The 14,613-nt window shown below is 39.4% G+C and overlaps 1 protein-coding gene across 1 annotated transcript in view; it reads right to left on the bottom strand.

Moving 5' to 3' along the window:
• LOC146389482 (uncharacterized) overlaps positions 1 to 14,613 on the bottom strand; it is a 35,246-nt gene that overhangs the window by 8,140 nt on the left and 12,493 nt on the right. The window contains exons 5-7 of the mRNA XM_084912308.1: positions 14,370 to 14,543; positions 12,290 to 12,463; positions 11,928 to 12,101 (exon numbers count right to left, since the gene is read on the bottom strand). Coding sequence (XP_084768434.1) covers positions 11,928 to 12,101; positions 12,290 to 12,463; positions 14,370 to 14,543 — 522 coding nt within the window. The remainder of the gene's footprint in view (positions 1 to 11,927; positions 12,102 to 12,289; positions 12,464 to 14,369; positions 14,544 to 14,613) is intronic.

The following is a 14,613-nucleotide window of genomic DNA, read 5'->3' as shown; positions in this document are numbered from 1 at the left end:
ATTATGAAGCTCCACAGGCTTCTGTGCAAAGAGCAGTTTTGTTTACATTATACGTGCTTTAGAAGGCATAGCATAGCATACATTTTCACTGCTATGCATATGATACCCACCTTTATTGGTTAAACTGCCGGGATGTCTTAGACACATAATGAGCTTTAATTTTCTGCTTCTAAGTTCAGATAGAACTGAGGTTATTGTAACGGGGCGTAAAAATCTTAGAAACACTGTGGCTAACAAGATCCTTACTCTGGATGGCATCGTCTTGAGCCGCCTGTTGTAGTGATTTGGTACATTATAAGTAAAATTGAAACATACAATCCCATAGCACAACATCAACATTTATTTATATACAAAAATAAAAATGCTTTTTCAGAAAAGAATTGTAACTTCACAATTCATCACCGATTACGTGGGTACATTTTTTTTTAATTCACTAAATGTAGAATACATTGTTTGGTAAAATGCTGGTTACACGTTCTTAGAATGAAAAAATCAGTCTTTCAGAGAAAAAATTAGCAGCCACCTTTGTAACACTCTGCGACCAACCGTAGCTGTCTGATTTTCACCATGTCCAACCCTACCAGTTTGGTGTATGCCTCGGCGATGGCGTCAAAGACTTTCCTTTCCAATTTCAGTTCGTGCAAGAGAGTTTCCGCCACCATGCAGACTTTGACGTCGTCCATTTTGATGTGGCGAGCAATCAGCAGCCGTTGAATGGATGGAATGAAACGAGGGGTGAGGAGTCTTTTTCTGATGCCGTAATAATTTTCAGTGTAAAAGTCATCCTCCAACACTCGCACACACTCGTGCTGTTTCTGGCGGGGTTGATCGGACATACAGCCGTTGCATTTGTCAGTGAGGTACTTGTTGATTACTAGGTTGACAAGATGATACACCGCGGTTTTCACGGTATCGATGAACAAAGAAGATGCCCAACCGTCAAGCTTGTCCGCTTGCTGCTGCTTTTCCAAGGGGCGATAGTAACCGGGCGTGTCAGGTAATATTGTGCCCTCGTCCGCAGAACTTTCCTCCTCCTCCGCAGGGTGGCGCAGGGCTGTAGAGGCCATACTTCTCTCTGTTTTTGAGCTAAAAAAAAAAAAGGTTTGAAGGAATGAGACGGCGGTCTTCTTTTTAAAATAACAGAAGGGGGCGTGATCTGGAAGTGGGTTGAACTTAAAGGGTGCGGGTAGGAGTGGCAGCAATTTTCAAAAACCGTAGAGTTGGCCACTGTGTCTCTAGCAGCTGCAACTTTGGAAAAGAACGGTAATTCCCATCTGTTGGGCTTGAAATTCTCCATGAAAATGGCATCTTCCAGCCCTTCTGCTCAATCAACCATCAGAGTGACAGAACTTGGTACATATTTGGTACTTGGTACCAGGGATACTGAGCAATCTTTAGTCTCTGAAGATCCAGCCACGAACCCTACATTTGAAGATTGGAGTGAAGACGCACTGTATTCACCAGTGTCAGAGTGGAGCACACCCCCCTCATCACCACAACTGTGGACTATGGACACTGACAACGAGGAAGATTTTTTGTATTTCGGCGACTCTCCCGACATTGATGAGGTAGACCGGGCATCGCCACCCTTCCAAGGCCCTGAGAGATTACCGGAACCGCTATGGGTTAATGATGAGGACTTACCCTATGTACCCACGTAATCGGTAATGAATTGTGAAGTTACAATTCTTTTCTGAAAAAGCATTTTTATTTTTGTATATAAATAAATGTTGATGTTGTGCTATGGGATTGTATGTTTCAATTTTACTTATAATGTACCAAATCACTACAACAGGCGGCTCAAGACGATGCCATCCAGAGTAAGGATCTTGTTAGCCACAGTGTTTCTAAGATTTTTACGCCCCGTTACAATAACCTCAGTTCTATCTGAACTTAGAAGCAGAAAATTAAAGCTCATTATGTGTCTAAGACATCCCGGCAGTTTAACCAATAAAGGTGGGTATCATATGCATAGCAGTGAAAATGTATGCTATGCTATGCCTTCTAAAGCACGTATAATGTAAACAAAACTGCTCTTTGCACAGAAGCCTGTGGAGCTTCATAATTAACCTCAGTGTGTGAAGAGGACTCTCCATTTAATAATAGCTGTAATAAAATGTTATGGCCAACGGTGTTAAACGCTGCACTTGGGTCTAGCAGGGAAGATTTCAACTTTTCAATATGAATGAAGGCTGAAAACTGATTAGATTAATGTCTGATGATCTTTTCTGTGCTTCTTCAAGTTTGTAACACCAAACATATATAAGGTTCACAGGAAGAGTTTAATTAGACACACATTTACTATTTTTCTTTATACTCTTTCTTTCTTGACATGTTTACTATGATTACTATCAGAGGAGAAAATGACCCTTGTGTAGTTTAAAAACTTTTTATTTAATCAAACTGTAATGTTGTTGAACTCTGACGGACGTGTCTTTTAATCTTGTCAACAAATCCTTAATCACCTAAATCTGCCATTTATCATCTTGTAAAATGTTCCCTCTGCTTCTGTTGCACATCTCCCCGGACACTCTCTGCTTCACCTGTCCTGTGCAGGTGGTCCAACCCCTGCCAGCCTCCTTAAACTGGGGTGTTTAAATCTCTTTACCTCTGTTGTGAACTTCACACAAAGTTTGTGGTAACAAAATCAAACTGACGAGGATCACGTTTGAAAAAAAAAAACACACAGTCACGAGACAAAATAAAAACAGACTGCTCAAAGCAAAAGCAGAGCCCTCACAGCTGGTAGTACAAAAACACAGTGACAACATGCGTATTAGATACCCTCAGTGCCAAAAGCATAAATATGAAAAAGGTGGGATCACCAAGAACATCCTAAAAATGGCATTGAGGTGGGTGTTACAGTGAAAAAAACAAAAAGCAGCCAAATTTTCATCTGAAAATGTTGAATTTTAGTAAAAACAATGCTCTGTAGTTTGATACTGTCGTTACAGACAAAGCAGATGTTTAAAGCCTTTGGACGCTCACTTGAAATGCACTCATTCTCCTTACCAGCTGGAAACATTAAAGCCGTAAAATGACTTTTTCGAACGGGTAAAAACTATTGAACAACAGCAATGTTGAGCCTGTTCCAAAATTTGAATGTACATGTGTTGAAGGTGCGGGTCTTGTTGAATTATTAAACATACTTTCTTTAATTTTTCGAGCCACAAAAACAACAACTTTTAATTTTCTTCTGCTTGAGTATCGGCCTCGGGTAGCTCTACTTATCATCGCTCAGTCAGTTGTCTGTTTGTGCTACTTTTTCAAGGAGCAGTGGATTATTGGTAAGGGTGACTTTATGTGTTTAGTTACTTAAGTGGAAGTACTGTGGAAAGTTTTACCTTACATACATAGATCTGCCAGTACAGCTTCTGAGGTACCCATTTACAAAATGTTATATTCTATCCACAAGTTCTTTGCAATTTTACATTGATAAACATTATCCTTAACACATTTGGCCCACATAAAGTACTATGGCCATCACACTGTCATTTAGAATTGTTTAAATAACTCGTGTCTTAAGTCCTTCCATCAAACAGAAAATAAAAAAAAGTCGCATGGTTCACTTTTATATCACAAAATGTTAGAAATATAAGTCGTTCATAACAAACTGAAAGGCTGGGAGTTTAAAATGCAAACCAATGGAAGCAGAAGTAGAAGACTATAATGTCACAGAGCACACGGTGTCTATTATTGTGTAGACATTTATAAGTAAGAGCTTAATAAAGATGCTTAATTTCTTACGAAATAAACAGGTGGAGTGATCTTTATCAATAGTGGATGTTGCATCTGTGGCTAAACCCCTGTACCCAAAAACTTTAAAAATCTACTGTGTGTGAGGTTGTGTAAGTAAAGCTTGCCCTTCACACCCGCGTGTAACAAAACCATTTGTTGGGGGGTTGTGGATTTGTCACCTCAGCATTGTGAAAGTGGGGAAACATGTTTCTGGCTGTGCATAAGATTTCTGCTTACAACTTAGAATCTCAGTTCTAAATGAAATTCAGATGTTTTTTTTAAGTATGGCTAATGTATTATTTGACTTCTAAGGCACACACACACACACACACACACGAACAACAACAACAACAACACAGAGAAGAAGAAGAGGGGGTCGTTTTACTACGTATCATAAAAATGCAATCATTCATCTTCCAACTGTATCTTTCTGTTCTGGCTTTAGAATCGTTGGTTGTTTACTGAGCCGTACTTTGGAAGTCATACTCTTGTGATACTGGGGAGAAAAGGGTAAGGTTTGATAGACTAAACCCTTACACACATAACTTGAAAAACCTAAAGAGTGTGTGAGACTGCTAGCTGTGTTGTTCAGCAATAAACTCATCTACAAATGTGTTAGTAAAGAGTGACTTGTACTTCTGTCCCATTAAGCAATGGTTTAACAAATTTCACTGCAAACTATAAAAGGAATCTGGATTTAAATAGAACATAGTAGTGCAGGAAACACTAGTATAAGGTGTCTATGGAACAACTCTCCTTCAGCGTTCAAATGACCAAAGTGAGGACTACAGGCGTTTCTCTCAGTTGGTTGTGTTCAGGGAAAAAGCAGCTAAATACACTGTGACTGCTCCACATTGTTAGTGAGTTAACTCTGGATATCTGTAGGTTTTGTCAAACTTGGAGTGAACAAAAGCAGAAAAACAGTAAAAGATGCAGACAGTGAAAGTCTGGTTTATTTCATGAACACAATGAAACATTTTACAGTCCACAGAGCAAAGTAGCATACATGATAAATAGATACACATAACACGGACAGTGAGAAGTAAAACTCGTCGTCTTACCACATGTTATATTCTGTAAAATTAAAATAACCACAGAAATTAGAGTTTAGTGTTTAAAAGTCGTTATTAAAAACATGAGTCAACATTACTGAAGTGACACTTTAACGATGCTTCATATCACAGTCTTTATGATGATAAAACAGGTTCTCTCATTAGTAGTTGTCTGCGCTGTCACTGGTCATGAAAATGTCCTGAGCCAGGGTTCCTCTTCAATTATCATTGATCATTAATAGGACGCGCAAAAGATTTGTTGCATTATCCCCATAAACAACATGCTTTTATAGAAATCATTGTGACACAAATATTTAGATTCTTGCTTCACAATGTGCACGAACTCAAAATCTTTAGTTTCATATTTATAAAGTATCGCAAAGAATACATTTATACCATTGTATGAGCTACACTTCTTGTAAAAAACTGATTGGTAATGCGTTTGAGAAAAGCTCCTGCTGTGACCTTCCTTCTGTGAGGGCACTCACACACACACACACACACACACACACACACACACACACACACACACACTCACACTCACACACACAGAGAGAGAGAGAGAGAGAGAGAGAGAGAGAGAGAGAGAGAGGGGGAGATCATTAATACAAAGGATTGGAGCCGTTTTTGGATCTTCACTTGTTGTTGGCTTTAATATGAACGGTCACATAAAATTCATTCCAGTTTTTTTTGCCTTTGCTTCAATTAAGATGTTTCTTTAAATCTACACCAGCTTCCTTTTCAAAAAAGTTTACTGACATAGTAAGGAAGTAGCTAGGGACCTCAGTAAGTATGAGCAACAATAGCTTGGGGACAGTTTCTACAATAAAGAGGATTTCATCATCTGCTGTTTGTCAAAAAGTGCCGTATTAAAAACAATTCAGCAGACCCTCAGAGTGTGGATACAAACTGTTTTCAGCTGTAGAGGTACGCTTCATGTACTTATCAACATACAGTTTAGCGGAGTGGATTAGAGTGCATTGGTGCTTGGGCCTCTTTTATTTAGCACGGTTATACCATTGTGAATTTAGCTATATAAATATGCTCAAGAGTCTATCATATGTTTGACATGCAACTAAAAATTCGAAAATATATATTTTTTAAATCAGTAACTTTGCAAATTTAGAGGAATTGTTTTCGGACAACATATATGTCACATTTTAAACAGGGTTTGAATAATCAGCACCGCCATACAGACATTTATGCCCTTGGTATAACAGACATGCTTACCTTGTGAAAGGCCCTCGGATTTCTTGGAGCAGAGAAACACTCTGTATTGTTGCTTTTCTCTATTGTATAAGCAGAGCCCCGACTGTCAGAAACGCTCTGTGCGGGTAGCATAGTCGGCTCCAACGCACATTCAGGTGAAAAAATAAAAAGTTAAAACGATATACCTTGCGGCAGTTGTGAAGTAGTGTGGAAGAATACAAGGTGTCTGATTAGGGTGTTTTTCATGACTGTTGGGAGCCTAACTGCAACCCCCTCTGTCTAACTGTTACAGAGTGTGGGAATTAACTGTTTGTGAAGAAACACCTTTGGGCTGGGATGCTCTTGATAAGGGAGCTTCTTTGTTGGGTCATACCTTTTTTTACAGACTGTTGGGAGCCTAACTGCACCCCCTCTGTCTAACTGTTACAGAGTGTGACTATGTGTGAATATGTGTTTTTTAGAAGTATCACAGTTTATTTCTAAAAGAATACATGTTGTTTGTGGTGCTCTATTCAAAACTATTGGCCTGTGAAACTATTAGAAAAGTGAAATGCCCCTAAAATAGTTAAATCATCTATGTGTAATCATCGAGTCTAACTGTTGCAGCCTAGTAGATAATTATAAGACTAGTTGCATTAAAGCCACATTGGGGTTGATACAGCGCTAGTGTGAATATGTACTTTTAGAAGTATCACAGTTTATTTCTAAAGGGATACATGTTGTTTGTGGTGCTCTATTTAAAAACTATTAGCCTGTGAAACTATTAGAAAAGTGAAATCTTCCTAAACTATCTAAATTAAATGCTGTGTGGGAATACACTGCTTTTAGAAGTATCACAGTTTATTTCTAAAGCGATACCTGTTATTTGATCTTCCTAAACTAGCTAAATTAAATGCTGTGTGGGAATACACATATAAATGACATATAAAAGCATCAGGAGTGAAAAGAGGGGAGTGGAGAAGAAAGCAGAGCATCATGGGAAGTCCACCAACAGCCTTAGCCGATAGCAGAATAACTAAGGGATGGTTCAGGGTCACCTGATCCAGCTCGAACTATAAGCTTTATCAAAAAGGAAAGTTTGAAGCTGATCTTCAAAGTAGAGAGGGTGTCTGTCTCCTGAACTCAAACTGGAAGCTGCTTCCACACCAAGTCCAACATAGCCAGGCTGAGTCGTTAGATTAGTCCAAAGTAAAATCAGAAAGTCATTATTTGTGTCACATTTTAGTGGAAATGTAGAAAAACTATCCAAAAGTTATTTCTAAATCTGATATTAAACAGTTTAAATGGTGAAAAAAACTGTAAAGAAAAGAGAAAGTCAATTAAAAAAAAAAAAGAGTCGATAAAAGCCTCTTTAGAGGGTGACCAGTTTAAAACTCAGACTTTTAAACTGGTGATTCTCCTTCTCTGCTCCATTTCGTCTCTAGACTTCCTGTTCCTATGAGGGATTTGATTAGCTGAACATCCTTCTGGCCTTTCTTTAGTTCTTTGGGTGCTAATCAAAGAAGAAAACACACGGGTCATGTGACGTGACATAAGGCGCGCTCTGATTAGTTGGGATTCTCAAACTATGGTGCTGTTTGCAAGCTTAGCTTTGCAGTGCCAAGAAGATCTCTTAAATAGGGATGAGACACTCAACATTGACGTTTCCACAGTTTGGAGCTTCTAAAGTGCAGATGTTTGGAAATGCTGCGCCGTGGTTCAAACAGTCAGATCACGTGATTCTGGCTGCCACATACCTGCTGCTTTCAGGCATTGCCAGGCTCAGGAATTCCAATTTTTGATTGGCTGGTCTTTTGGACTGGGCCTTGTAATGACTGAATGAATGCTTTTCATTCAGAGAGAGAGCCACACACTGTCTGTAACATCATTAGAATATCTCAGTAAAAACACCACCTCTCCTTCAAGGACTAAATCAATTAATAAGTCAACATCATTAGAAGCAGGCAGAACCAAATTAAAAACGTCAGAAAATTTAGCAGCAGTAGAAGAATCTAAGACACGCGAGCTAAAAGCATGACGCTCAGGAGGAGGAGGCAAATAAAAAGACAAATTAAATATAATACAATGATGGTCCGAAATAAAAATATCCTCAGAACTAATACAGTCAATGGTTAAGCCAATAGTAAAAACAAGGTCCAGAGTGTGCCCTTTGGTGTGGGTGGGGCCAGATACATGCTGTGTGAAATGAAAAGAGTCCATGATGCTAAGAAAACCTCTGGCAAAGAGGTCAGAGTCATCATCAATGTGCATGTTAGAATCACGAATTATTAGCAATCTGGACAACTTCAAGATGGAAGATAAAAAGTCACTGAATTCCTTTAAAAATTGACTGTTAGGTCCAGGTGGACGATAAACTACAGCACAGTAACACGGATCTTTAATTCCAATTTTAACCAGCTGTAGTTCAAACGTTGACATTTTTTCAACCATCAATGAGCGACAGTGAAACCAGTTTCGATACACCACAGCCAGTTCTCCGCCACGACCAGTAGTCCGCGGCCGACTGATGAAGGAGTACCCGCCCAGGCAAAAAAAGTGAAGCTAGAAAAACATTCATTGATTTTAGCCCATCGACTTTCCTTTTTGATTTCCACTGACACTTCTATTGTGAGTCTGTGAAATCCAACAGGACTTATGCAGGTTCCCTATAAGCCAAACTCCAGTCTGACAGTGAAACATCAGGCGAGTGTTAAAAGAATCCCAAAAGTTCAGAAAAGTTTCTTCATGGTTCAGAATTGGGCTGGGCGATATATCGAGTTTTTTTAAAAATATCGATATATTTTTATACGAGATATAAGATGCAACAATATCCTTTATATCGATAGTCTATGTTACGTTATAATTATAGTTGTGGAGCCACTAGTTTGCCTCTCTTTCGTCCACTTTTGTCTTTACGTTACATTACTTTACGTTAATGTTACTCGACCTCGCCTCTCTCCTTAACTAAACACAACTCCCCCTCTTCTCCCATCGCTTCACCTGCAGGCAGCGACAAGATGGACACGGCAAATCTCCGTTAACAAGTTTCCGCGCATCGCCCCGTGCGTATGGCTAGACGGCGTCAACGTGTTAACGAGCTAACCACACCAACGCCATGCAGCCCAGAGGGGCTGCACAGCCTCAAATCCTTTCATTCTCTCAAAAGTTGACAGCACACCTTATGCATGAATTCTGGTTGTGCTTGATGACCGCAAACCGATTTTATGTGGAACAATGCGCTCAGCAATCTGTCAAAAAATGTTTTAATACGACTTTGGTAAGCTACAGAGCTGCACCGCTTGATGGATTGTCGGAGCATTACGGCTACCAAGATGCCTCGAGTAGTAATACGTACTGTGCTTCAACGTAATATTACAGTATTGTGTGTGTATAAGGACCATAAATGGCACCTGTTAAGAGACATGGTTACGAAGCGGATTTCAAACTGCAGGCTGTCAGTCACGCAGTAAAAGTCGGGAACAGAGCAGCTGTGAAATCTGTCTCTTTGTTATTATGCTCAGCATCTTTTAGTTTACATTTTGACTGCACAATTGTGAGCTTTTTGTTATGCACAAAAACAACATTGTTTTCTTTTATTTATGGAGCATTATTGTTTAATAAATGCTCATAATTTATTTTTGAGTAGTTTTTTTCATGTACATCTATGCTGTATGTTAATAAAAGTGCCTGTGTGACATCTGGGACACAGCTTTGACTAAGAACTCTTTTTGTTCTTACTTTATGGCTTTAAAAAAATATCGAGATATATATCTTATATCGCCATCCAGCTAAAAAATATCGAGATATGAATTTTGGGTCATATCGCCCAGCCCTAGTTCAGAAGATGTTCAGCAGAGGACGACTTAAAGATATGCGTGAAATTGACGCTTATGATTGGTCAGAATTAGCATCTGAAAATGTGACAAATGCTTACTGTTTTAGAAAGAAAGAAAACACATACAGAGAGGGAAGTGATGGAAGTGAGGCAAAAGGTACATGTGTCACGCTGTAGGTCACGTCAGGTGGAAAAGAAAAGTAAATGGTATCTTATGTCTGTGAAGGTTCTCAGTCATCCAGGTCATCGTAGTCGTAGAGCGTGGAAAGAAAAGTGTCTGGACCTCTTTAAGTTGCTTGAAGACGTTTCACCTCTCATCCGAGAAGCTTACTCGGCTGCCGTATCGCCAGAGGGGTGATACAGCACCCTCACCTCTGTCAGTCTGCCCCAGGGCAGCTGTGGCTACAACTGTAGCTGCCTCCACCAGTGTGTGAATAGTGGAACACACCCACATGCGCTCAATGTCAGCACATTTACAACACCCTCACAGTGCACATAGACATATAGGTCACACACACTCAAGCTCATACACGCCTGCTAATATTAGTTAATATGCACACACATAGTCAGACTTATGAAGCATTACACCACATATCTTTTTTCTCTTTAAACAAGTGTCTACATTCTCTTCACCCGTAAAACAAAATATCCAGCGTACATCATTAGCCATATACACACAAATATGGGCACACTAAGGTTTATAAATTGGAATGTAAATGAAGATGGCACCAGAGAAAAGAGGTTAAAGATATTTAAGCAGCTCAAAAAACTAAAGGCAGATGTTGTTTTATTACAAGAGACTCACAGATGTGTCACAAGTTTAAAAGAACTTAAAACTCCTGAGTTTCATAATGTGTTTGCCTGTTTTAAATCTAGACAAAGGGGAGTAGAGTAAAATTGTTGATTTTATAGTATGCGACGCAGTTATAGATCCAGAGGGCAGATTCTTAATTATTAACCATCTATACTTAACAAAAAGCTATGTACTGTAAGTGTATATGGCCCAAATGTTGATGATCGCTCATTCTTTCACAGATTTTTTAGTGCATTCTCTGAACACCTAGACTGCTTTTTCTAGGAAGCGAACTCAACCTTGGACTGAATGAAGAAATGGACAGGCTAAACACAGCAGGAACTTGGCGCAATTGGCAGTCCACAAATATAATCAAACAGTATATATGCGTCTTTGGTCTTTGCGATGTATGACGCTCCCATCACCCCAACAGTAAGGAATATACTTTCTTCTCACATGGTTATCACTCATTATTTTCTAGTCAGCAGCTCACTGTTAAGTAAAATTTCAGACACTAAACTTCACCCTATCGCTGTCAGCCATCATGCTCCTGTATCTTTAAAACTAATACATAAGAAGAACACTAAGAAGAAGTAAAAGCTGGAGGTTTAATACATCAGTACTCAAACATAAAGACTTTATTAAATATTTTAAAAAAGAGTGGTCTTTATATTTAGACTATAGTGACACTCCTGGAACATCAGCATCTGTTCTATGGGAAGCAGGGAAAGCTGTGATGAGAGGTAAAATAATTTCTTTCTCATCACATAAAAAGAAAAAAGAAAACAAAAATATACAGGAACTATAAAAAAAACATCAAATCCTTAAAAAAAACAAAACCCTACATGTCAGACCAAGATCAGGAAATACTGAACAAAACATGCGAAACAAAATTAGAATTAACTTAAATTATTAATTCAAAAATAAATAAATTCCTAAGCAAAGACTTCCCTTGCAGAATTTTTAACACAATAACAATTTTGTTATTCTTAGATAATCAACAAACAATATTTTAGGGATTTCTACGAAACTTTATGTTTACCACAAATAAACCTATCTAAAAATGAAATTCATCAGTTTCTTGACAATGTAACTCTTCCAAAATTACTAGACAGTGAAGCAATAGCACTGGATTTGCCTGTGACACCAGGGGAACTCCAGGAAGCCCTGATAAGTATGCCTAATAATAAGCCTCGAGTTCCAGATGACTTTCCTGCAGAATTCTACAAATAATTCTTTACAATTCTGGCACCTGTATTACAAAGAATCTTGCAGGAAATCAAGGAAAAATGATCATCTGTGGAAAAGTTGGAATCCTCACCTGAGAGTTTCCACTGCACACTGTGAACTCTTTAGTCTAGCAGACAGAAGCTTTACTCCTGAATCCTGCAGGTCACAGTTACTCAGGTCAAGCTCTCTCAGAGTAGAGAACTGGGAGCTGAGAACTGAGGACAGATCTTCACAGCTTCTCTCTGAGAAGTTACATCCACTCAGTCTGAAAAATAAAAGACAGTCTATAAAACAAATACTCCTGTAAAGTTTGTTAATACTTTTCACAACATTAAATCTTGTCTTTCTATTTTTATAGGAAACATTAACATACTAGGATACAACATCATATGGATGAACTTAGCTTAAATATTTAATTAATAAATCTGAAAACAAAATGTAATTTGATCTGACCTCAGAGTATTCAGTTTACAGTTTAAACTTTGTAGTCCAGCAGACAGAAGCTTCACTCCTGAATCCCGCAGGTTTTTGATACTTAGGTCCAGCTCTGTCAGTCTCAATGACTGTGAGCTGAGAACTGAGGACAGAGCTTCACAGTTTTCCTCTGAGAGTTCACAGATGTTAAGTCTGAAGATAAAAACATGAATAAAGATTATTATTAAAGAGTAATCAAGGTGCAATAGCGTATTGTCTTGCGCTGAGCAGGTTAGTAAAACTTTACTTTAACTTAAAAATGAATAAAAATGCTATGAAACAAGGATAACTGGATAAAGTTTACCTTTAGAATTAGAATTTAGAATTTAACTTTATTGTCATTGCACATGCACAGGTACAAGGCAACGAAATGCAGTTTGCATCCATCCAGAAGTGCTTTAGTGATATAGATATATTACAATATATATTAGCAATAATATAGATATGTAAGTATATTACAGAAATGGGTCTATTATGGTATGTTATAATGTACACGGTATGAAGTATGTTGTGAATATTCTATAACTATAGGTATGTACAGGCTGTAGTGAGTACAAGCTATGTACAGGCTATGAACAGGATATAAATATGAAAAACTATACAGAATATGAAATAAATAACTTTACAGAAATCTGAGATATACAGTTATACAGAAATGGGAACTATGCAAGTTGTAAACAGTTGTCGGGTTAAAAATTATCATATGTACAGAATGATTATTTACAGAGCTATACAGTAGTGCAGTTAAGATAAATTAGATATGTGGATAATTTCTACAGTATCTATATAAAGTGCTAGTGGTTGTGAGTGGTGGTTCAGTCCATGTTATTATTGTGTGTTTGAGGATACAGTTGTCCATTGTGGGTGTGTGTATGTTCAGTCCATGTGTTAACGTGGGTCAGATGTCAGGAGGCAGAGTTCAGGAGTCTGACAGCTGTGGGGAAGAAGCTGTTCCGGTACCTGGTGGTCTTAGTCCGGAGGCTCCTGTAGCGCCTCCCAGAGGGCAGGAGGGTGAAGAGTCCATGTGATGGGTGACTGGGGTCTCTGATGATTTTCCCAGCCCTTTTCAGACACCGCTTCCTGTAGATGTCTTTTATGGCAGGAAGTGGTGCTCCGGCGATGCGCTGGGCAGTTTTCACGACCCTCTGCAACGCCTTCCGGTCCGAGGCAGAGCAGTTCCCGTGCCAGACTGTTATACAGTTGGTCAGGATGCTCTCGATGGTGCAACGATAGAAGTTCACCAGGATGTCTGAGGACAGGTGGTTCTTCCTCAGAGTCCTCAAGAAGAAGAGGCGCTGGTGAGCCTTCTTGACCAGCTTGGAGCAGTTGGTCGTCCAGGTGAGATCCTCGGAGATGTGGACTCCCAGGAACTTGAAGCTGCTCACACGCTCCACAGCCGTCCCCTTAATGTGGATGGGTGGATGTGGGTCAGCATTCCTCCTGTAGTCCACGATGAGCTCCTTGGTCTTCTCGGTGTTAAGCAGCAGGTTGTTTGTGTCGCACCACTCAGCCAAACGATCCACCTCCTCCCTGTAGGCGGCCTCATCGTTGTCACTGATGAGGCCAATCACCGTGGTGTCATCTGCAAACTTAATGATGGTGTTGGAACCATCAGCAGGTCTGCAGTCGTGGGTGAAGAGGGAGTAGAGGAAGGGGCTCATCACACAGCCTTGTGGTACACCGGTGTTCATTGTGATGGTAGATGAGCAGTGGTTATCCAGCCGGACATGTTGGGGGCGGTTGGTCAGGAAGTCCAGTAACCATTTGCAGATGAGGGAACTGATGCCCAGGTCTGTCAGTTTCCTGATGAGTTGTGAGGGGTGGATTGTATTGAACGCTGAACTGAAGTCTATAAACAGCATTCTGGCGTAGGTGTTGTTGTTGTCCAGGTGTGAGAGGACAGAGTGCAGAGTGCAATCAGAGTGCAATCAACAATTACTGGTTAAATTGTTGATTATTTTTGTCGGTTTATATAAACAAAAAAAACATCAAACATATAACCAACAGAACTAAACAGTTGAACTAAACTGTTGAATTAAACTAAACAAGTTGATCTGACCTCAGAATATTCAGTTTGGTGTGTGGACTCTCCACTGCAGCAGACAGAAGCTTTACTGCTGAAGCCTTCAGGCTGTTGGTACTCAGGTCCAGCTCTCTCAGACTACAGGACTGGGAGCTGACCACTGGCAACAGAATTTCAATGCCTTTCTCTGACAGGTTACAGCTGCTCAGGCTGAGAGAGAAAGGAAAAAAAAAGAAAAGAAGATCATAGGGAAACCACTACCAACTGAGCTAATAATAAT

Source organism: Perissodus microlepis, chromosome 3 (assembly GCF_051167445.1).
Source record: "Perissodus microlepis isolate ML-2025 ecotype Zambia chromosome 3, ASM5116744v1, whole genome shotgun sequence".
Lineage (NCBI taxonomy): Eukaryota > Metazoa > Chordata > Actinopteri > Cichliformes > Cichlidae > Perissodus > Perissodus microlepis.
The sequence above is the reverse complement of the archived record's forward strand: the minus strand, read 5'-3'. Positions and strand labels throughout refer to the sequence as shown.